At 51.5% G+C, this 23,915-nt stretch overlaps 1 protein-coding gene across 8 annotated transcripts in view; it reads right to left on the minus strand.

The window, feature by feature from the left end:
• The window catches only part of MYT1 (myelin transcription factor 1), a 67,926-nt gene extending 48,175 nt beyond the window's left edge, over positions 1-19,751 (minus strand). For 3 of the 8 annotated variants that reach the window (XM_042800907.1, XM_042800909.1, XM_042800908.1), the window contains exon 1: positions 19,647-19,750. In XM_042800907.1, the coding sequence (XP_042656841.1) occupies positions 19,647-19,671 (25 nt within the window). In that variant the 5' untranslated portion in view covers positions 19,672-19,750. Of the gene's footprint in view, positions 1-14,426; positions 14,925-15,058; positions 15,238-19,646 lie in introns of those variants that run through there. The other 5 variants (XM_042800912.1, XM_042800906.1, XM_033010356.2 and 2 more) reach the window with 5 other exon arrangements.
• Between the last annotated feature and the right edge of the window lie 4,164 nt (positions 19,752-23,915).

The following is a 23,915-nucleotide window of genomic DNA, read 5'->3' on the forward strand; positions in this document are numbered from 1 at the left end:
CAAATATGATTTAATAATCAGTTAGGATGGGATGTATGGATGGGAGGCGTAGCACGGCAGATTGCGGGTCGTTCTTTGTTGTTCACTCGCTGACCTAAAGATATTTTTCCTTAGTGTGTTTGGAAAGGAGCTTGGCGATCACCAAGCAGATGTTGAGCTTTGATGTTCTCACCTAGGGAGCTTACCTGGACAAGCCTCAAAGAGTATATAATCCCTATAAAAGGAGAAATGAGGGATCCCTGAGCAGTTTTCTCCTATAAAGCTGGGGCTGAGCTACAGAGCCCTGGCCCTGTGACTGTGTTTGCGCTGAGGGCAGAGCAGGGAAACCACTGAATCCCAGTGAAAGGGGGACAAGCGGTGGGAGATGGTCATCCTCCCCCAGCAGCTGGGGGATGCTTTCCACCGTGTGCAGGAGTCACGCCACCCTATGCTTGCTAAGAGTAATTCTTATTTAAAGCAAGTTGACAAACACTGCCTTTGACCAAGGGTGCGTCTATCCCAGCCCGTGCACCCCGGGCAGTTCACCCGAGCGCTGGGTCTCGCGCTGCTCCCGTTCCCTGGCTCCATCGGGGCACCGACCCAGCCCATCCCGCCCTCGGGGCTCGCTGCTCCTCCTCCCCACGTCACCCCCAGCCGGGCCTCCTCTCGCCGAAGCGCGGAGCCGGACGGGCGCCTGGCTGCGCTGCGCGGCTGTTCGGAGACCCAACAGCTCCTCGTACCCGTGAGCTGGATTTTTGATCCCATCGCCCTGACGAACACGCAATGCTGGCTTAGCCCACTGTGCTACCTAACCACATGATGCAACATCAAAGGTTATGCAATCTGTGATGTGCACTCTGATCTTTTATTTTCCCCTTACCCAAAGGAAAAGAAGGGGTTTGATTTCAGTAGGATGAAGCCTCTCTAGCGCTTTCACTGCCAAATAGACACTCGCAGCATGGCGTGCGTTGCCAACCCACTAAGCAACTGGCTGAGCACCAGCACGGCTCAGAGGTGTACAACCTGCTCAGCTCTGCAGGTCCTGGGGGCCCAGAGGAGAGGAGGGGAGCACCAAGGTTTCCATCTGGCTATGCAGAGGGGAAGGGGACAAATCATTGCTAGCACAATGCCGCTGTTCTCCATCTCCAGCCACAAAACCCAGCCACCCTCCTTCCAGCGATTCCTGCAGTGCCCAGGGACCAGCCAGCAGCCCCGGGGGCAGCCCCCGCCTCAGCTCCTTCCTCCAGCACTGCTTGAAGCACAAGTGATTCACGTCCTCCTTCCCAGCCCTGTGCCACCTCACCTCTTGGCTCATCCTGCTTTTGATGCCATCAGCTGCTACCTCTGCCCAGGGAGCTGTGTCAGCCCCTGTTGCCACCTCAGCCACGCCAGCTCGTGCTTTGCCCTGCGATACCTGCCACCTTTGGATGCTTTAGAACTCTCCTTGCCAGGTCCTGGATGGAAAAAGCGAATCATCCCTTTCCCACGGCCCTGGGACAGGACACAGAGCACCCGGCTTAATCACAAGCAGCTTCGGATTTCCCAAACACGAGGACGCGTTGCAGTAGGAGGAAGCACCGAAACCTGCTCCTTGGAGAGGGGGCAAAGCCCTCAGCAGGGGGGTTCAGGAGCAGGTTAAAGATCCCCCAGGAGCAAGACCCAGACATCACCCTGCCATGGGACCCGGCCCTCCCCCGGGAACCTCTCTCCATCCCAGAGCCCATCAGCTCTTCGCACCCAGCCATGAAGTGCTCCAGGGAAGGACCAGCATTTCATCCTGTTCCTCTCTATCACCCAGCACTACAGGAGCCCGAGCCCTCAATGCAAAGGGAGCAAATGAGGCTACAGCCTCTCCTCATTAAGAGCAATATTCATGCTCCAGTGTTCATGGCCAGTTAATAAGACTTTTTATTAGAGTCTTTTTTCTTTTCCTACAAAGTGGCAGAAGCACACTATGCAGTGCTGTAGAAGATATAAAAGAGGGTGGTTTTCACCTTCCATCCTTGTATCACTTGTGTGCTCTTCAAGAGAGGAATAAATGCTGCGTGCCCACAGTAGCGCTGCTGTCTGTGCATTGCTCTTAAGTATATTGTTCAAAAAGAATAAAGAGTGAACATTAGTCAACATCCCATCTTCTCCTGGCTCCTTGGGGGAGCTGACAAAACGCAAAGCCACTGCGAGCATGGCAAGCCAGACCACCAACAAGAAGGAAAAATTAATGAAGTTCTCTCTGGGGTTTCCAAGGCCCAGGGCAACAGCAAGTGCCTGGAAAATCTCTCAGCCAACGCTGACCCCCCAAGATGAGAGCAAGACCTGGGCCATGGGCATCTCTGCCTCCTCCCTTTGCCCTGCCAGTCACTAAGAGTTGCCAAAAGTGTGTATTTTTTCCTGCTGCAACAGCAGGAACTTCGTATGAGCCTGCTGATTAATTCCTCTCCAAACACACCTGAGCCTGAACAACAAGAAAAATTGTAAAAAACTAAATAGCAAGCAAGCCCCGGCTTATCACTCCCAAACAATGAGTGCCAGCATCCCCCCCCTCTGCCAGGCTTATCCACAGCACGGACCGCTCCTGCCACCGGCTTCCCCTCCAGCATCCATCCTTTTGTTCGCGCAGAGGGAGCCGTGCTCAGCCAGTGCTCATCTGCTTGTGCCCAGCGCGTGTGCAAACAGGCGTGTAACGTGTCAGGCACGCAAGAGAGCATCTCTGAGAAACAGGATGTTGCTTCTTTCTTCTTGCACGTTTCCCTCATTATTTTGTTCTAATTTGGCTTTCCTGGTACCTTCTCTATTCAGTAAAAGCCAAATGCAAACCATGTCCCTTAATCTCTGAAACAGCAGCACACTGCTGAGAAAATAATATAGATGTAACTTCCAGCATCACACACTTTCTTTTCCATTTATATGCAAATGCTGACCTTTCACCCAAGCTGTCTCAAAGAAGTATTTCCTTAAAAATGCAAATAGCATGTTGCAGGCGGTTACTCTGGCTGAGTCTTTCTTATATTATTATTATTATCTTTTAACCTTACCAGCACTGTAAAACACAACTGCTAAACTGCGCCCCAGTAATAATTACTTTTCATACGAAATCGAAAGCCTCCGTGGAGCCAATGTGTCGAAACACCAGCAGGAGAATTCAGCGCAGATGAATTTTTAGAGGTGGTTTTGGATAAGCGTGTCTTGGGCCGAGGGGAAGGAAACAGCTCCAAGACGTGTTGCTGCTGAAGGGCACGACCTGATGGCTCAGGGTGAGGCTACAAGAGCATCACGTGCCTTGTAAAATCCTTCCCACGGTGCTGCTGACACAGAGAAGTCCTCAGGAAGGGGAAAACAATGTGCAAAAGCCAGGGAGGTTTGCGTGGACATGGTGGGCACAAGGAATATGTCCACTGGAGCTGCTGGTCTTAGACACTGATGTCCTCCCCCACCCGAGGTGGTCTGGGAAGAGCTTTAGGGTTGTGTGTGCGCTCATGGTATATCTGCTCTACAAAGGGGCTCCGGGGCGGCATTAAGACTCCTGGGTCTGAAGACAAATAGCGAGAAGGGTGGTTGAAGAAGAGGCCAGTGGAGAAGCAACCGTGACAAGATGATGCATGCAGAGGAAGAAACAAGATTCGGGGATTTCAGCTCCAAGCCCCCCGCCACACTAAGTTCACCTCTCCTTCTCCCAGCCGCTGAGAGAAGGGTTAACCTCCGGGTGGGGATGCTTCCACTCCCCCTGCGGCAGCGGTCCCGGTGCCAGCAGCTCTTGGCTTGCATCTCCTCATCCACAGGGACAGGGTTGTCCCCCCAAAACCAGGAGCACGAGCCTACCCAAGCAGGTTGAAGGGTGAAAGGAGACATCAGTGATTGCTGCAAACTGAGCACCCCCCTTTCTCACAGCGGCTCTACCGCCCGCACAGGGTGGCACTCCCGGCGCAGAGGGACTGAGTTGGATGCATTGACCCAGCTCGGGTATTTGACACCCTGTGTCCAAGCTGCTCCATCATCTGTTTGGAAATCGAGAGAGAGGAGGAAGAGCGAGCCCAAGCGTTGTGCTTGCAGAGGGGGATGCAAGGCTGCACACTGCGGGGAAGCCAAACGTATCAAACAAAGGTAATAAATGAGATTCTTCGAGTACAGAAATAGCAAGAAAAGCCAGCTACAGACAACCTTCCTGGGACAGGGCAACACATCGTTCAGCTCAGTACATTTCTGAGCAGCAAATACAGATCTCCCCAGTGTGTAAGGAAAAAGAAACAGGCAAGATTATGAACTGAACTTTCCTCTATCGTTTTAGTCATCTACCAATTTAGCTGTCAATGACTCTTTAGTTCCTTCTGGGCTCCAAAACTCCAGAGATGCCCCAGTGTTGACTGTCACAGCCCAAGTGAATTTGAATCTGCTCTGGGCCCTTACCCTCAGCCCCATAGTTTCTGGGAAAACAAACAAACAAAAAAACCCAAACAAACAAAAAAAACCTCCACAATACCTGCAAAAAACCACATTGGTTCTGCCCAAATTTGGCTTAAGATGGGCACACAGAGGTGACTGAGGGCCACAAACCCTTTTGCCCCCAGCACAGGACTGGGGTCCATCAATAGTGTTCGCTCAAGCAGGAGGTTTTCCGGACGGGGATTTCCACCACGTGTGACACCAGGTGAGGCAGAGGAGGGAGAAGCTGCTTGAAAGAGCCGGGGAAGAGGCTGGCAGCGCCTCTGACGCAAAGTTAGATGACTAAGTGGGCTACTTCCCAGCTGCCAGCTTGTCTTTATGATATTAAGCCTTTCCCCCGCTGCCATATAAGAAGTGAAAAGTCGACACGTAAGCGTGTGTCATACGGAGGCAGATAGACAGAAGCAATAAGGCATAAAAGGAGGTGAGATCATTGTGCAGCGACAACTCCCCTGGGGCGAGAGGCAGCGCTGCACAGGGCCCGCTGGCTCTCAGCCCCACCCCCCCTCGGCATCCCTTCTCCTGCCACGGGCTCGGCACTTTCAAACCGAAGCCCACTTCCACACCAAACCTCCCGGACCAGGGCCACGCACAGGGTGCCACGCTGCCCGCCACGAAACAAGGCAAATTAAGCTGACCCTTCAAATGGCTTTAGCAAAAAGGAGCCCCCGCCGCAGCACGCGGCTCTGCCAGCTGTAATGTCGTGGCCCCCCCCCCCCCCCCCCCAGGATGCGCCGCTTGCTTGAAAAGAAGGAGAATGATCAAATATGTTAAGTTTATAGCCCTGCTGGCACCGCTCTTAGCGCTCCTGCGGACCCCGTGTAATTGAAATTAAAGAGAGGCGAGCGATACCTTTCCGTCCTTCCTACGGCAGCCTGCGCTTGCTTGCGAATACGAAGCGGGGGAGGGCGAGGAGGAGGGATGGGGCAGCAGCCGGGTGCCCACGGGCAGCGCGTTCGGAGCAGCTTTCACCCCTGCTTCCAGCCGCTCCCACGGGCTGAGCCCGCTGCGCCGCTCGGGGTTTGTCCCGATCCCGAGCCGGGGGCAGGGGAAGCCCAAGGTGCCCGACGCCGCGCTCGCTCCCCAGCCCCTGAAGCTAAGGCTTAGCTCATATCCCATAAGCAAGAAGCTTCTCTCCCCTCCAAACCCTTCTTTTCCCAATCCTCCCTTTTCTGAGGGGGTGTCCTTGCTCTCCTCAGCGATGCTCCCTGCCAGAGCCACTTTGCCTCCCCAGGAGCCAGGAAAGCTGCTCCGTGACAGGAGGGAGCCAAAAGTTTCTAGGGGATGCAGGAGAAGAGCTGACAACCCCGTGCTCCTCTGAGACACTGCAGGCAAAGTTAACTGTTTAGACTGTCATTTTTTTTTTTAAAAATCAACAACATTGCTCCCAGGCACTTTTTTTTTTTTTTTTTTTTTTTTTAACTAAAAAACAGAGCAGCTCTCTCCAGAAGGCTATTAATTCTCTCCTGTCACTTGTGTTCTTGGAGAGAGCATTTCTCTGGGCAAAAGCAGCAAGTTGCTCACTGACTAATTACATCAAAATATTGAGGGCAACAAACAAACCCTTAACTCCACTTGCCAGAAACTCACTAGATGCAAAGCATCAAAATTATGGAGGAGAAACTTAAGGAGAAACTGGGACTCTGGATGCACTCATGGCCACATCAGCTGTCAGAGGCACAAACTTTCTTCTGCAGAGCCACCCGAGTTGGGCTAACTTTGCCTAAGATATCTTACCTCTCACCCAAAGCCTTTAATTTTTTACAGATTAAGAATTTTTTGCCTTTACCAAAGAAGAGAATTAATTTCTTTTCTCTCATTCCTATGCAGGCTCTTGAGGTTTGGGTACAGAGTGAGGCCTGGACACGTGTCCCCCAGGAAAACTCTCGCTTAGGCTTTGAGGCTCATTACATGATGGTTTTCAAAAGCTCTTGGCTGAAATCAGGCAACTTCTCTCAAAGCCCATCTGACACCTTCACTTCTCCCAGCAGCGCACAGGAGCAGCCCACCCCTGGGACTTAGTAGACCCAACCCTTCCCTGCCCCAAAACTTTCACCGGACGGTCAGCCAACAACACAATTTGGGCTTTGTCTTCATTTCCATCCCATCACCCTGCGTTGCCCGTACAGCCAAAAAGGGAAAAGCCACCGCTGAAAGAGGAAAGCCTAAGTCTGCATTGAGATGCCAAACCTGATATTCTTCTAAGAAGGTTTGGATGCCCAAGAGATGAAACAGGCGACTCAAAATGCAAGCTTCGGCCCCAAACCCACGGCTGCCAGACAGATATCCCCCTTCCACCCCCCAGAGCTGCCTCTCCCCGGCCGGAGAGCACCAGGGGCAGGGAAAGGCTCCATCTCCAAAATGTGGGTTAACCGAAGGCGGCTGCTGGGGAGGTTTCTCCGCACTACGTGGGTGTTTCTACACACAGGTAATTGGGTACTCATCACACAGCTTAACAAACCACACTCGGGGAACCCAGTGACAAGCACAAGGCAGAGTTATTCAACATCAAATTGTTGGGTTTGAGGGATTGTTTAAAAAAAAAAAAAAAAAAAAAAGAAACTCAAAAGTGCTCAGAGTGTCACCTACAGATTGCGCCAGCAATAACTTGGTTTTTAAATACTGTGTGCATGAAAGCTCCCCCCCGGCCATCTCTTGTACCTTATAATAATATTCACCAGGGGTTCCTCCTAATGCGGGGTTTGAATCCATTGCTGTTGAATACACCTGACTCCTTGGCTCGCAGGGAGCGTTCGAGTAAACACGCCCGTGAGCTGCTGCTCAGAGACACAATTACGGCCCTCGGCATCGATCAGAAAGGTCTGATCACACCTATGAGGAGCGAGAGGCTTCCCCAAAACGGGCACAGAACCTGGCGTGCAGATGCTGTCCTAGGGAGAGCCACGGCACTTGCCAAATGGTTTCAAGCGAAGGAGCGAAGAAACCCAAGTCTCTACTGCAGTTTATATTTAATTAGAGGAAAGGCAGCTTACGCAGCAGTTTTGGAAACATATTGTCTTACAGCATATTGGATATTTGTATCTTAACAGCTCGACATCGATTTCTTTTATGTAAAGGAAGAGGGGGGAAGAGAACTGCGTGCCCTAAGTTGTGTTAGCTCCAAAGAGACGCCTGTACCGCTTGGACTAATGTTTAGAGTAATCAAAGGCGTGAACTCATGTATTATGTATGGGAACGAGAATTTTCAGTCTTCTGCAAAAAGGAATCTCCAGCGTTTGGTATTTTGTTAGCAGGCTGGCACCATATGGCTCTCCCCTGCTGATATTCTTTCACACCAGAACTTTATGTTCAGATGCTTTAGTTAATATTTTACCCAGCAAGCATAAACAAGATGCAAAGATTGCAGTCGACAGCAACCTTCTCTTAAACCATATACCCATGTTAATAGTGAAGGCTTCTTTCAGCAAGTAGTTTGTCGAACACATGCCTGGTTTTTTTTTTTTTTTTTTTTTTTCCTTAGGGGTCCAAACTGGGCCATTTACTTTAACTGCCTTGGCATCAAACAAAACATGAGCAGTGAACCCAAGAAGGACATTTTCACTCCCTTCCTACTCTCTTTTCTGGCTGGTCCAAGGCAACAGTGGATGCATGCAGGTGCCACACCTATACATGTCGTATTTGTGTACAATTTAAGGCTGCATCTTTGCTTGGTTTTCATTTCAGACTAGATATTATCTCAGGAAGACAGAGATACCTCTTCTCCACGGCTGAAGCGGGGATGGAGCACCAGGCAAAGCTCGCAGCCTGTGGGGAAGCCTCACCCAAGCTCTAACAGCCTAAACTGGCCAAGCAAGACCAACAATAAAGAGCATCCAACTTCACAGGCTTTACCAAGACTTGTATTTCTCCCACCCTGCCCCAAGTTAGACACAGAATCACTTTGGAAGACTGCAGCTTGGAGATTTGGCTCTAAATATTACATTTAGATTTCCCCCACCCCCCAATATTCTTATTATTCTTCAATATTCTTAAAACAAATAGTACCTAACAGATGTCTTTCAGCCTGCGCTCTTATTAATGAGAATATTGTAAGAATGGAAATCAGGTCACAAATGTTTAATACTTTGTTTAAAAAGTCTTCAGCTTCTTTAAAGAGTTCCACTAATCCCAACATGACAGATGTACAAGGCAGTTTTGCTGGGGGCAGATTAAAATTCTCGCTCTGATTTGCTCTTTCATTTGGTCTGATTAAAATAACATTGCAATTTTTTTTAATGTGCTGACTTCAAAATAAAAAAGGAAAGAATAAAAAGTGACCAGTAAAGGCCAGCATGATCACAATAAAAGCAAATTTATTGTTGTTAAGATAAAAAAGCAAGAGAAAAGGAACTGAGGGACAGCCAGCCTATACCCAGGTTATCATTAAAGCTCTGTGTTAAAGATAAAAGGGGGACCTTTCCAAACTATGTTTTTCCATTTGAAAGTGTTTATTAATCTATTCTCTCTGAAGCAAAAAGTTCAATGAAAGACAAAGATCAAAAGTATTTTTAATTTAAAAAAAAAAAAAAAAAAATGAAAAGCAGACTATCGCAGAATGTGTCACTTCATTATTCTGCTATAAGACTGACACTTGCTGGGAACAGCCTGGCTGGCAGGACAAGGCGATCTCAGCCACCCTTTCCTCAATGAAACTCTGCCTGGAAATTCCCCATTTCCTTCCCTGACGTCCTTTCCCACCAGATCACCCTTCCCTGGACAAGCTTTCACAGCCAACTTCATTTCCTCGCTGCTATAAAACACGCCGGGCATCCGCATCCCGTAGGAACACGTGCGTGGCGGTCGATACACTGGGATGCTCTGATCAGATCAGCCGAGGAGGAGGGAGGTGGGATGAAGCCCTGGCCACGCTCACAGCCCGTATCCTCTCCCCACGCTCATCTGTAAACAAGCTGGAGCCACGTGTGCCTTTTCCCCCTTGGGTCTGCCCCAAAACGGCCACGGCTCCCAGTGCCAGGTCCCTCCAGGGCACTGCTGGGCCAGTTTCATCCAGGCTTTGCCTCAAAGGCTCCTGTAGTACAGATGGAGACATTGCTTTAAAAAAAGCAGTGAGCAACGTTCAAAATACAGTCCCTCAAAGGGCAAACTCCTGCTTAGAGGGTCCAAGATTTCACACCAAGATCCCAGTCTGCCGATCTGGATCTTTCTGGCCCAGAAAACTTCTCTGCCTCCACATCCCCACCTGCAGAACCACAGCAAGGCCTCACAGAAGCGTTATAGGGATGAATAACCTCACCAATAGAAAAAAACTAGTTTTATTTTCTTTAAAACTTCAGCTTGTGCCTTCTATAAGCGAGTCTACAGAAAATCCACAAAATGTTTCAACTTTTTGAGGATTTGCTCCATTCAGGTGGAGCAAATTTTTAATGTTTACATTCTTTAAACGCAAGTGCTCAACACAAGTTCGTGCCTCTGCGATGCCCTCACCCCCGTGCCCACCTCCAGCCATACCCAGGGCACAAACAACCTCCCCCCAGTGCAAGATGCTGCAGCAAAGCAGCTCTGAGAAGCGGAGGGATGCTCTCCTGCTCTCACAGAGGGGAAGCCCAAAGAACCTGTGTGGGGTGGAGACACTTGGAAACTGCTCAGCACCTCTTGCATCTCAGCCCTGTCCCAACGGGCCAAGTCACCACGCAGCTGCTCCTAACACACTTTCAGAAATCCCCTTCGACAGATTAACCTGCCAGGAGGGGAAATTTGCTTCCTCCAAATATATACACACAAAGCCCTTTTCCTCCTTGGTGAAAATATCTGCGAGGAGTGTGGGGAGGTGTGTGACAGATTTCCCTCCGATCTCCAAAGAAAGCAGAAGCGATGCCCCAGCCGTGCTCTTTGCCATTACTCCTGACCCAGATCCCACATCCCAGAGCAGAAATCTCATGTTAATTAATTTCACTCTAGGAGGAAGGTGTTGTGAGGCATTTCTCCCACCCCAGAAACTTTTCACAGCATGTGCTTATCACCCCACTTCTCTATTCACACCATGATCTCCTCTCCAAGGACTAGGCGGTGGATCAAGTTTCTACTTTGCAAAGGTAAACAGCCTCAGAAGCGATACAGAATATTTTAAGATGGGAGTTTTCACATAAGCCAGCACTAAGGATGTCAGAGACACCGAGGGACTCTGCATCACAAGCCCAGGGAGACCAGCACTGGTACCTACACGGTGGAGTTATTCTTTGCAGAAACCAGTAAAACCCAGGAGAAAGATGGAAAAGGTGGAAATCGGTTTCCTGACAGCAACTTCTGCCCTGTCAAAACTCTAGAAATACCTGGAGCTGAGAGGATGGGTGGGAGTTAATCCCAGCCTAATAATTCTCTCCACACAGCCGCTGTAGGGCTATCTCCCAAAAAGACAAACCTGGAGTTCGCAGCCACCTTAGCCTCCCTCCGGGCTGTCAGCATCCTCATCTGCACAGCCAGGGAATAAACAGCATTTGCACAACCAGTAACTCAAAGAGGGGATTTGTTGAGGGAGGAAGAGTAACGCATCGGGGGGGGGGGTCTTCCCAGCTCTGGAAGTTTACAGCACAGATCCTCCACCCTCAGCTCCCCTGTATGAGAAAGAGAAACTGCTATAAAGTGATGACAGGAGATGTCCTTTGTCATTAAGGAAAGAGCTCTAGGAACTAAGCTGCACGGTTTACAGCTGTAAAAAGAAAAGAAAAAAAAAAAAATAGTCCTTCCATTTGCAAACTCACACAAAGCAAAAGGGAGACTGGGTCATGCCCCCCCACTTTGCCATTAAACTCTCACGTCTGACTTCCCAGCGATAACGCGATGCTTCCCCCCCCCGTCTCCCTCCCCTTCCCACGGCTGATTTCATGTCTTCTGGGAAGCCCAGCCCAGCCGTGGCTATTTCCCCCGCACACTCCGGCCTTTCCTGTAAACCTGCTGCTTCCCCCTCCTCGCTCTGTTTTCAGGGGGCAGAGGGTCCCCCCCCCCAAACTTCCGAGTGGGGCAGATGCCAGCAGCCCCCCCCCCCCCCCCCCCCCCCCCCTCCAGGTTACAAAAGGAGGGGTCCGTCGCTCACCGGAGAGGGAGCTAGGGACCATTTTGCATCGCACCGACTGATTTGGGGGGGGGGGGGGGGGCTCGGCTGTATAAACTCACCTGCCCTCCTCAAGCCCTGATGCAAAACCACAGTGGGAATTGAGGGAAGAGAGGAGAGTTTATATTCCTGAGCACCAAAAGCTGCGCGATACAGCCTGCTTCGGGTGTTGCGCTGACTTAGGGGGCCCTGCTCCCCCGCCCAAACCCATCAAGCAACCAAGTTTGGAGGCAGCACCCCAAAGCCGAGCCTTGGGGGGGGGGGGGGGGGGGGGGGGGAGTTGAGCACTGTCTGATAAAATGGCAGCTGCTCTGACGCCGAGCTACGTCTTGCGAAGTGAGCCCTGCCCTCAGCATCCCACTGCCGGGAACCGGGGCCGCTCCGCTGCCGGCTCCCCCGGGGGCTCGGGGGGAACGGGGGGGGCCCAGAACCGGAGCTTCGCCTGCCCCTTAACATACACCCCCCACCCCGACACAACGCGCGCTTTGCGGGTCGTTGGGGAAAGTTGGAATTAACCCAGCTGGGTTAATCGCCGGCCTGATGCCATCCCTCACCCCCGGCTGGAAGGCATTTGTACCCCCCCACCCCCTCCCACCCCCCCACCCCAAACCCCTGCCCTCCTACCCCAGCCCGGGGTTATTAACCGACACAACCCGGCTCTACAAAACAAAAGTCGGCGGGTGGGGGGGGGGTGTCGCCGTTCCGCCCTCCGGGCTGCTTTTCCCCTGCTCCGTGTCCCCCCCCACACACTTTGGGGACAAGGATGAGCCCGGGGGCAAAGGGACGGGGCACCCAGTAGCAGCACGGGCGGGGGGGGGGGGGGGGGGGGAAGAAAGGGGGGAGGTCTGGGCTCTTCGGGGAAGGGGCTTCTCCCCCGCTTCCAGCCCAGGGTTTGCCCAAAGGGGAGGGGCCATCCCTGTCCCAAAGCCACCAAGGCCCCCCCCCCCTTGGCCGTGACCTTAAGCACCCTCACACCCCTCCAGCCCGGCCAAGCCCCGAGGATCCCCCCTTGCAGGGGCTACCAGGGAGGAGCTGCTGGCTTTGGTTTTTTTTTTTTTTTTTTTTTTTTTTTTGTTTTGTTTTGTTTTGTTTTTTGTTTTTTGTGGTTTTTTTGGGGGGGGGGGGGGTTCCTACAGCACGAAGTGTCCCCGCTGTCCCTTCTCCCCCCCCCCCCCCACCCCCGAGGGCTGCTGTGGGCTGGCAGCAACCTGGGACAGGGGGACACGGGTGGATTCACGGCCCCTTGCTCAGGGCTGCGCAGGGGACAAGCCCGCACAGACCCTCCTTGATGGGACCCCCGGGAATCCCTGGGGACGGTGCCCCCCGCCGTAACGGCACCCCGGGACAGACCTAGAATACATGGACCCCAACTCCACCGGGACAACAAAAGGCAGCTCCCATCTGCTTTCGGGGAAGGGAGAAACCCAACTTTCTGGAGTTTTCCTACTCTTCTCTCCTTTAGCATCCCACAGATCCCTAAACCACTTGGGGGAAAAAAAAAAAAATAAAAAAATAAATAAAATGCAAAAAAAAAAAAAAAAAAAAAAAAAGGCAAGCAAAAATAAGTTCTCCTTGGTCTTCCTGAGGCAGGAAAAAGAGGGGGAGGAAGGGAAGAGGGCAGAAAGAGCTGAAGGGGACAAGTTGTGCCCGGGCTTCTCGGGCCGCAGCAGCAGGCGATGGTTTGCTCTTTGCAACATGCGCCTGCTCCAATCTGCGCCGCTCGGGAACAATAAACAGGATCATACAAAGAAGTGGAAAGGCGGCATCTTTGCTTCTGGTTTCTATGACAGCATCAGAGACAAACCAACTATAAACTCTAATTCCTGGATTCCTCCTCCCCCCCCCCCCCCCAACCCCCTTTTGTCTGCCATTAATTAAAGTGGCCATATGGAAAAGGCTGATAATAACAGCAGATGAGCCAACGAGAGAGAGGAAAAGGGGAAGAAAAGAAAAAAATAACTAAAAGTAGTGGCAGGGCGATAGTGAGGATTTAGCCTGGGCTTTTTGCACTTGTTTTCAGCGGCTGCTCCGAGCGAGGGGGCTCAACAATAGCAGGAGGAGAGGGGAGCAGTGGGGGCTCTGGGGGCTGCCCCCCCCCATGCTGCCCGGCCAGCTTGGGGGGGGCAAAGTGTGGGCAGCCCCCCCTCCTGCCCAGCTCCGGGGGGGGCCCACACACCCCAGGTCCCCTGCTCTGAGGGGGCTGATCCCCACGACCTGCCCCCTTTGTGTGGGAGAGCCTCGGAGGGTGCTGAGCCCCCCCCCCCCCCCCCGCAGCTTTGGGGCCGCCTCCACGGGGAAGGGGTCGGTCCTACCCACCACCAAACTGCGCCCTAAACTCAGCCTAACTCGCCGGGGTTGATCCCGGCTCAAGCACATCGTCAAGCACCAGCCCCCTTTGCTCTCTTCCCCCCCCCCCCCGCCTCAAATTACCCACAAAACAACAACAACAACCAACTTTGCTAAAATTGATAAAGAGATTAGCCAAGCAAAGCCTCTTCCGAGCTAGCTAAAAATAAGAGCCCGCAGATTTCTGCCATGGTCAATGTACAGAAGAACCCACAAACATGGCACACGTCCCTTGTTCCGCGCTGCTATAAATAGAGAACTCTAAAGTAGTCAATATTGAGGAAAAGGGTTGGAGGGGGGGGGGGGGGGGGGGAAGGGGAGAAAGGGAATAAAAACTTAAAAAAAGGGAAAAGTCTGCCAGTGGCGAAAGCGAGCACCCGGCAGGCGACCTGAGCGGGCGACCGCCAGCCCTCCGCACACGCGTATAACCGGCGAGCAAAGCGCGGAGCTCCCCAAAGACTGAGGAGTAGGAAAGTGCCGACTTGGGCCAGAGTTTTTGCAGTAAAAGGGCTGGGGGGTGGGCTGGGGTAGAGCCCGGAGAGGGACGCGCGGAGCCCCCCGTCCCCGCACCGCCGGCACGCATCGCCATCAGCACCTCCGAGAGCTCCGCGGCCGCGGAGGCCGCCGGCGGCGCAAACTCCTCCCGGGAGCGTCTTCTGCTAACACCGCGCTCGCTTCCCTCCGGATAAACATCCACCGATCCCGCGGTCCACCAACCCGGCAAGCATCCTCTTCCAGAAATATTCAGAAAGTTTCCCGGCTGAATGCGATGTTGTGCTTTTTTTATTTTTTTTTTTTCCTCCTTTTTTTTTTTTTTTTTTTTTTTTTTTTTTTTTTTTAATAAATCTCCTCCTTTCTCGTCTTATTCAACCTCTTTTCAGTCAGAAGCATAACATGTCCACTAGCGTCTCGCAGTCAGCGAGAGAGCGAGCGAGCAAAGATGGACCTAGGAGCATGATGATCATCATAAAAATCCCCTCGGTTCTCCAGTGCAATTTTCAAAACAACAACCCAGCCTTCGTGCTCTAAAGGCGAAATGCCTGCGTCTGTTTACATCAACTGTGTGCTCCGAAAGCCTTTCCCCTGTCTCAATCCAAGGGAGGGGAGGGAAGAAAAAAAAAAAAAAAAAAAAAAAAAAGGAAGAGAGGAAAAAAAAAAAGAAAAGAAAAAAAAAAAAAAGCCAGCATTATCTGCCTTTGTCAGCAAAAGAACATAATATTGACTTACCTTTCCCCACAGCTATTGTCTGCCCCTTTGCAAAATGACATCACGGAAACCAATCATGAAATTTGCATGGGGGAGGTTGTGGGGGGAGAGTTCTTGGAGGGCAGCCCACTTCCCTACACCAGTAACACGCGTGTAAGACGGGTTGTTGGTTTCAATTAAATATCTGATACTCCTTAGTGTGTGAACTCTTAAGCCTGCTAAAGGCAATGTCTCATTTACTTAATGACCGCTCTCATTAATGGAAATGGCACAGAGGGGGCTTGCTGCGCCTTCCCTTTGTAAATACACTACCCATGAACCCTTGGGGTTGCAATATATCTGTTTACTCTCTGAGGTGAAATAAATTTACAGTATAGCATCAAAAAGAGAGAGAGAGGGAGATGGAGCTGCTGACTCGAGTGCACGGAGAGTTGGGGCTCTCCCAGCCCCGCCAGCCTCTCTCGCCTCGCGCTCCCCCCCTCCCCAAGCCCCAGCAGAAGGTGAGTGATTTTACCCGAGCTGATTCATAATTAATATGCACGAGGCTCGGGGCTCCTTTGATAGCAGCAACACAAAAGGACGGCGAGCGCGACAAGCGCCGTGCCGTGTCGTCCCCCTGCGCATCCCGACGCGTGGTACGGCCCAATAATTCCTAATAGCAGCAAGCAGCGAGTGACAGATGCCCTGGGTTAGCACAGCTCCAGCGAAAGTACTTTACAATATTTATTGGTGGTTAGGAAGATGACCTATCACCATAAAGAACAGACCGGGAAATTTATCGCCTCTATGAACCTGGAAGTATTGCATATTAGCTGATATACATATTCAAAAGTGAGTGGTTAAAAGGTGTATAAATATTTTTTTTTTCTTCCTCCCCTTAAAAAAAATAAATTTAAAAAAAAAAAAAAAATGACGCAACATATTCCCAGCACACATCACCTCACCCCCAGGGAGGACAGATCGCAGCTCAGGCAATGACGTTCTGGGCTTCGTGATGGGAAGGAGAATAACATAAGTCCTAAAAGAAAGCGGTGACTAAAATAGTTTGGGGATTGTTTCTAAGTACAAAAACTGCATGTTCTTCTATTATGCATGTTTTCCTCCCAGAAAGAGCCGCACTTTGCAGGAGCTAGCATCATCCTGCCTTGCAAATGTTTCTGTTCAGTGGAGATCTGGCCACCCCGGGAAGAGAAAGCCGTCGCCGAGCTGGGGGGAAGGAGGGAGGGAGGCTCGGGGAGACCCCAGCACCGCACGGCAGGAAGGGCAATAGCCCGTCCCCTCCCAGAGGGGAGCGTTAGCACTTGGATCGCAACTTGTTGGAATATTTTGGAAATAGTGGGGGAACACACAGGCGTGCTGCAGCCCCACGGAAGGGGGAGGTGGGGCGGGGGGGGGTTACTTTTGTACCCAGTGCTTTTTCCTGCACCCTCACCCCATCCCTGGCTTCACCAAGATGCTTAAGGCTTTGCTGTCATCTTAATGAAGATTTCCGAAAAGATGCGGGAGCTCACAAATGGACGGGAACCCCAGGAGCCTTTAGAGAGCTGAGAGAGCAGAGGCAGAGCCTGGCAGGATTCAACTTTCCCTGGCGGGGTTGCGCTCCCCTGCGGGAAACTCCAGCTCCAGAGCTGCGGGAGCACCAACCGCCCGTCTCCAGCTCCCCACCACCCCGCTCAGGTTGGGTGCAGGCACGAGGGGGAAAAGCCTCTCACATCACCCGAGCTGTTGGCCCAGGACTGTTATTAACTCTGCCAGACACCCATCTGGCACTGAGGGCTTGAGCAAAATGCAACCCCACCTCACCCACGGACAACTGCAGGCAAGGGCGAGTTACTTGATTTCCCAGTTGGGGCACTTTATTGAGGAGAGGGTGACAGAAATACTAATTTTAAACTGGTGAGGCTGCTTTGGAGATTCTTGCAGTGCCCACTTCCATGGTTTGCAAACCTGGTGTGCTCCTAAACCATTAACATAAAGGCGGTATTCAGCAGAGAGTACTCCTGAAAAGCGGTTTTCTATCTCCTTTGGACACACTACGAAGACAGGGATATTTTACATCCTAAACCTTTGGCATTCAGAAATTCTATTAAACTCTTATCTGCAGGCAGCAGGCCTGGTGCTATACTGCATCTCCATTGTTCTGCACCCACGATACAATCAAAGGGAGGGCTGGGTGGACTCAGCTCCTCTCTGCTCACAATGCTGCCTGGTCCTCTCCACCGCTCTTTCATTTAGAGACGTAACGCTAAAACTTGAGAAACAAAAGCACAATAGATAGGCTAGAAGGCAGGCAGGAAGTGTGTTGCCTTGCGTGTGTTTCCACATAAATTTGGGTACATGCACACGGCATGTATATGAATACAAACATACCGGCGCCTCAGCGTTAGCACGGAGGAAATTTATTATCGCTGTTGTTGCATTTATTAACACGTGACACACCTTGGAGCCCTAAGGCAGCTGACAGCTTTGCTACCCTTCCACTAAGCTCCAGGTTGCGAGAGGGTGTTTGGATTTTCTTTGTTCCCAAACTCGCCAGGCTTCCCCTTCCCCTCCTCTCAAAACCCACCCAAAACACCGCAGACAAGCCGTGCCCGACCCCGGAGTTTCCAGTTCCCACCAACTTCGGCAGCCGGCAGGAATTCCCATCCTGCAGCCCCCCCAAATCCCCTCCCCTGTCCCCTGGAGACCCGCCGCCCAGCACCACACCCCACGGCCCCCACTCCCCTTTACACTGGGGGAGCCCGCGGGGGAACGCGAGGCCACGCGTGGGGTCCCGGCCGGCGGGTCAGCACCACGGCGCTGGACAGCTCCGCCTGCCCGCTCCTCTTTTTAAAGCATTTTCGACCCTTTGAAGCATTTTTCGATTTTTTTTTTTTTTTTTTCATCTTCAGCTCCATCGAGTCACTTTACAGCTGTTTTCAGGAAAGAGATAATTATTGTGTGTTCCCAGGTCTGAAAGACCTACTGCTTCCCTAAAGGGAGCCGTACAGCAGAGTGGGATCAAATAAATATTCACATTTTTCCACCTTTGGAGCATCGTTTGAGATGGGTGCTCCGCGGGTCCCTGCCTGCGTGTCACCCGCAGAAGCCAATGCCAAAAGAATTTTTAAAAGTAGATTCTTTTCACTCTCCACCCCGTGCAATCTCTTTTTTCTTTTTTTTTTTTTTTTTTTTTTTTAAAAAAAAAAATAATCTTCCTATGCTCCTGTTTTCAGATCAAGCATTTCAAGTTTGGGAATATTTGAAATAAAACCGCATTTGCTTGTGTAAATATAGACATAAAAATGCCACGCTGTGTTTTGCTGGCTTCTTTGAGTCTGTTTCAAAGAAAATTAGATCTCAAACTTTATGCATTTGTAATTGGCACCAACTTCTCCGGTTACCAGCTGGGGGTGAAAGATTTTTTTTTTTTTTTTTCCTTGTTTCTTTCTGAAAGCTTCTATGCAGATGGGCTGGCTGCCTTAATGCCTCAGACTACAATTAGTGCTGTTGTATGCCGAATAGAAATGGCCAGCATTAATATTGTATATGGAACAGCTGAAGGGTTGCGAAGAAACCTGCCCACTACAGGCCCCTGGCAGATGGAACAACATACACAGACACAAAAAAAAAAAAAAAAAAAAAAAACAAAACAAAAAAAAACAACCCAACCTCCAACTTTTAATAACCTTTTGCTCGCTCTCCAGCCCCTTCTCCCCGATTTGGGTGGTTCCTTCCCGAAGAGTCAATGTCTTTGTCTAACCCAAATCTAGAGCTCTTTTCTCCCTGAAGAACAACAATTGGAGCAATCACCATCTTTTGCAAAAGGCACCTCGCATTATCCCCAAACTTCCTCCTTTGTGCCTCGGTTAATGCAGGCACTGAAACACACCCAGCTGAACAGGCACGAACTAACTTTTTATTTAATAACACCCCCCTCGTCCCTTTATTACCCAGCACTGTGCAAGAGGAAAAAAAAAAATACAAACCAACAAAAAACCCGAACCAAACACCACCCCCCCACACACTCCCCGAGCAGAACTGTGACCAGAAGCGGCAGAAAACAGGATTTTCTCCTCCCCCCGCTTCCCTCCTCGTCTTTTGTAATTAGGGGAAACTCGCGGCAGAGGGGACAAAGCCCCGCCGGGCCCTCGGAGCAGCAGCACTGGGGGCTTCACACCACCCCCCACCCCACCCCCCCCGTAACCCTTTGCAGCTGAGGCCGGAGCAAAGTGAGGGGGACGAAATGTGTATGTGGGGGGAATGATGCGACCGGTACCTCGCTTGCTAAATGCAAACCAGGGGAAACCTGCACTCTGAAATACACTCGGGTCCCTCTTTCCCCTTTTCCACGGGGCGGGGGAACAACATAAAACAAAGGGGGACGGGGTAGTTTGGGGGTCCGCCATCCCCCCCCACACACACAAACACACACGCTCCCACCCCTCCCGGGCTGACCGACCCCCCTTTACAAAGGCGTGGCTTAGGCAGAATTAAGCTGCTTGAGCGCTTTAGAGGAAAACCAGGGTGGGGGACACACATATATTTAGAAGCGCCCCCTCCACACTCATACCCCACCCCCCCACCACCCCCCCGCCCCGTCGCCATCCGCCAGCGAACGGCTACGAACCGAGGAAAGTCCCGCAGAGCTTCATCCTTGCCGGGTAGCGGTGGCTGCCTTGGCCCGGGGGGGGGGTGGGGAAGAGGGGGGCGGCGGGCTCGGGGGAAAGAGGGGGGGGGGGGGGCCAGGCCGGGAGGGAGCGGAGCCGCCGGGGGGTTTACTCCGTCATCCCTGGGAAAAGTTGAGGTCCGGAGCAAAAACTTATGCGCGGCGGCGGCCAATGGGACCTCGCCGCCAAATCACTGCAGCGCACTCGGCGGCCAATCCGCGGGGGCCCCGCACAATGGCGCTGGTGGGGGTGGGTGTGTGTCCCCTCCAAGGGATGTGTAGCACCCCCCCTCCCCCCCCTCGCCCCTCCTGGCTGGGCAGGGGAGGGGGGTGAAGCTGGGGAAGGGGACCCCTCCTCCCTCAGCGCCTCACTTCTGTCTTTAATTAAGAGAGATGAAGCGACAGTGTGCGGGGGGGGGGGGGGGGGGGGCAAACCCCCCCCCCTCCGAGACAAAGCATCCCCATGGAGCCTGATCCACCTCCACTATGTCAGGTAGACCCCCAAAAAACGCTGTATCTGCCTGCGGAGTGACAGACCCCCCCAGCTCACGCCGGCGCTGGGCTTGTGTGTGTGTGTGTGTGTGTGTGTCCCCAGCCCTGCGGGCAGCCCCCGGGCTGGCCAGGCTCTGGGCAACCAGTGGCCAGCTCACTGGACCTCTTACACAGCCGAGTCTGTTCAGAAATACATGAGTCTCATGATGGCCACATGCAACTTGTTGGATGCTTTGGTCGAATCCGGGGTGCATGAGGGGAAGGGAAAGGGGGAATTGCTTCTGGGAGAGATCTGAAATGGAAGAGGATGTCTCTCTGCCTCAAAGGACAGATGGCAACGTTGGACTGAACTGATCCCAGCTGGAGAAAACTGGCTACAGGCCAGCGAGGAACACTCTCACTGGCCTCCCAGATGGAAAAGCAGGGAAATAGTTACCAGGAAATAATAATAATAATAATAATAATAATAATAATAATAATAATAATAATAATAATAATAATAATAATAATAATAATAAACTAACCAGGATTGTGATTAATATGTACGATAGCACTGAACTTTTCTACCCCATTGGCTTGGAGGGCAAAGTGCCTTCTCTGGGTTGTGTGACCCACCACGCTCTGCTCATTACCCAAGATAAAACTGGCCATTTTTGAAAATGGGACAGAAGAGGGATTGCCTGGCAAAAATCCCGATTGTCAATGTAAAAACTCCACACCCTGACCTGAGTGGGCAAAGAAGTTCATTTGCAGAGAGAGGGCAAGCCCACCCAAGCCTCGGCTCGGGTGATTTGGGAAAGGGGAAAAGCCTGTGCTTGAGGGGCCAGGTGGCATCAGTAATAAGGAGCTGGGGACAAAGCTGATATTAACTGAAGGAGAGTTGAAAGCAATTTATCTCAGCAGGGCATGCCTGTATATTAGGGTAATTTTTTATTTTATAAACATAAGAGGGGATGCAGTTGGAATAAAGGTCGGCAAAGAATGTAGAACAAGAGGCTAATTCACTCTTTGGTTCAAGATCCTGGGCTGAACGCTTGGTTGAATACTTCTAACTCCTTAGTCCAGATTTCTTTGATGGCAGAGAGCTGGAAGGGGGAGCAGGGAGGAACAGCTTTGCTGGGCTGGGGCAGGCAGTGTGTGAATATCAAAGTACACCCTTTCTTCTGCATATCCATCATGGTCTTCTGCTGGTCTCAGGGAAGGCTAAGAAAATAATAATAGTAATAATTATTATCATAATTGGATTGAATTGAAAGGCAGTAGTTTGAGTCAAATTAAAAGTGTAACAGTTGAATAGGTGGGCTTTTTTTGACATTCTTACTCTTAGAAGGACCTGGATAAGCCATGCTTAGCTCAGCCAGATCTCTCATCCAGGCTGGATACAGCTCAGAAAAGGGGCTGGAACTGAGCTCCCTGCGCAGCTACATCCGAGAGCAGAGATCTCCCAGCAGAAGGGGGTGTGAGACAGCCTGTTTGGGGACTGGCACCTCTTCCGTCTTTGAATTAGCAGCTCTGTCTTTGCAGAATATTCTGTGCTTTATTGTCCCTTCAATCCCCACCTTGGAAGATGAGAGGTGACATTGCGGAGAGCTCTGTGCTTGGAAAATGACTTTCAGAATTACGTTCCAGCAATTTGAAACTTTCGCTCTCTCATCTTCAGCCTCTTGGGGCTTTAATGGGAGACAGCAAAGTGCCTCTTCCTCCTCCCCTCTTTTCTTTTCCTCCCCTGTTCTCTTGCAGCTGCAGCGGCCGGGATTCAGCAAGGTCACACAACTCCATTGCTTCCTGCGTGCAGGAGATCTCAAATTAAGGGGTGTTGGGAGCAGCCTGTTGAGATGAAACAGCCTTCACTCAGCTCCAGCAAGCAAGGAAATGAAACCCATTCACAGTGGCTCCAGACTGGCCCACCTTCCCTGTGCATTGGCTGGGGGAAAAGGTAAAGACCTGGAGGAGCAAAAAGCAGAGAAAAATAAGTCCGTCCTGGAGCTGGAAGCTGCTGTTTTTTGCCTGTCAGAGGGAGCCCCAAAACATTATCAGCAGGCCTTGTGGCTGCAGCTGCCTTGCCCACTCCTTCTTGGTGTTTTTGTCAGCATCTCACCCTGGTTTGGTTCTCGCTTTCCCCTAAATTTCTGCTGCTGCCTCCCCTTTCCCCGGCTTCACCAGAGAGACAGAGCTAGCCCTGGCTCCGTCCTCCTGCCAGCGGTGTGATCTTGTGGCCTTAGTTCTGTGTGGGCATTAAGGGGAGCAGAAGAGGACACAGATGGGAATGGAGAAAAATCACAGAAACTCCACTGATATCTGGATGGTTCCCTGCCGTGGGTCCTGGGAAGCCACGTGGCTCACATGGAAAAAGACCAAAGGAAACACCGTTCTTTTGTAGCCTATGATTTCTGCTGATGCACTGCCAGACTGGGGGGGAGTTTATTGTTCCATGTGTGCAGTTCTGAGTCTGGAAAAAAAAAAAAAGAAAGAAATCACTAAGACGTTTCTCTGCATACCCCACCACCATCTTACCAACAGCCTGTGTTAGACTTTCCTCTTAACCAGTTCCCATGCACCACAGCAGCCCTGGCTTTCTCACAAAGAAGGGCACAGTTCCCGTTATTTGTTGACTGTTTGCTTCTGTCTCAAATCTCTTCCTCCAGCACCTCTCTCATTGCCACGTGAGGAAAGCCAGAGAAGCAGTATGCAGATATTGTCAAACTCAACTTGATAGGTACTGTCAAAACTGCCAGCGTGTGGTGACAATAAACATTTTAGCTGGCTAACAATTTGCTGCAAAAAGGGTTGACCCTGAAATCAAGTTCTGCTGTAATGAACACTTTGTCTCCAAATATTTGCATTTTTGCTGACAAGGTTCACTCTCCAGGAGATTTCCTCCGCCCGTGAGCAATCTGCCTTCAGACGAGATGGAGGATGGATGTGGTTTCCTGAGCCAGTTTGTTATCTTGGCGGGGTTGGGGGGGGGACAGGACACGTGCACGTGCCCAAAATCAGCAGAGCCACCATGGATGGGGGATGTTCGAGCAGGGGAGCTGCTCAGCTCCAGGGTGTTGCTCACCGTCGTTGAGAAGCCCCTTTCCTTTTAGGTCCTGTATGGCAGTGCAATGCTGGTAACACAAAACTGAAAGCAATGATTAGCCTCATTTAACAGACGGGGAAACTGAGGCACGTGGTGATTTGGGACTGTATTTGGACTGTCTTTGCCGAGTTGTAGGAGGAGCAGCCAAGAAAGTGTCAGTGCAGGGGCCCTGTTACCCAGGGCTGCCCAAACCAGCGGCCGGAGGGGGCCGAAGCTGTGCTGGCACTCAGCAGCTCAGTTTGGGGGTGCAGCTGCCCCTCCGAGCACACGGAAATCTGGGGCTGCCCACCCTCAGGAACTGCTGTGCCGAATCTTCTTCCACCCTCTTCAAAGTGGCAAGGGATTTGACCAAGGTTACGTAGAGAGTCACCGGCAGAGCTAAGAGCTAACTAAAATCCTTAGCTGGCTCCACTGTGTCAGAGAAGATGCTCCAAGTTCCCTTGGTGCAAAGACAGAAATGCAATGCTTACGTGTTTGAGGATTAAGTTTCTCAGGACAACTATCTTTGCAGGGATGATCACCACCGCGGTGGCCATATTTTTGTCTGCTCCCATTAACGATGGGCAAATGAGCTCTACCTAATTCCCCAGGGACAGGGTTTCCAGCCTGGACTGGGAGGATTTACTTGCACAGTGCGTCGCTGCAGAATAAGCATC

Source organism: Tyto alba, unplaced genomic scaffold (assembly GCF_018691265.1).
Source record: "Tyto alba isolate M040663 unplaced genomic scaffold, T.alba_DEE_v4.0 Super-Scaffold_33, whole genome shotgun sequence".
In the NCBI taxonomy this organism is placed as follows: Eukaryota; Metazoa; Chordata; class Aves; order Strigiformes; family Tytonidae; genus Tyto; species Tyto alba.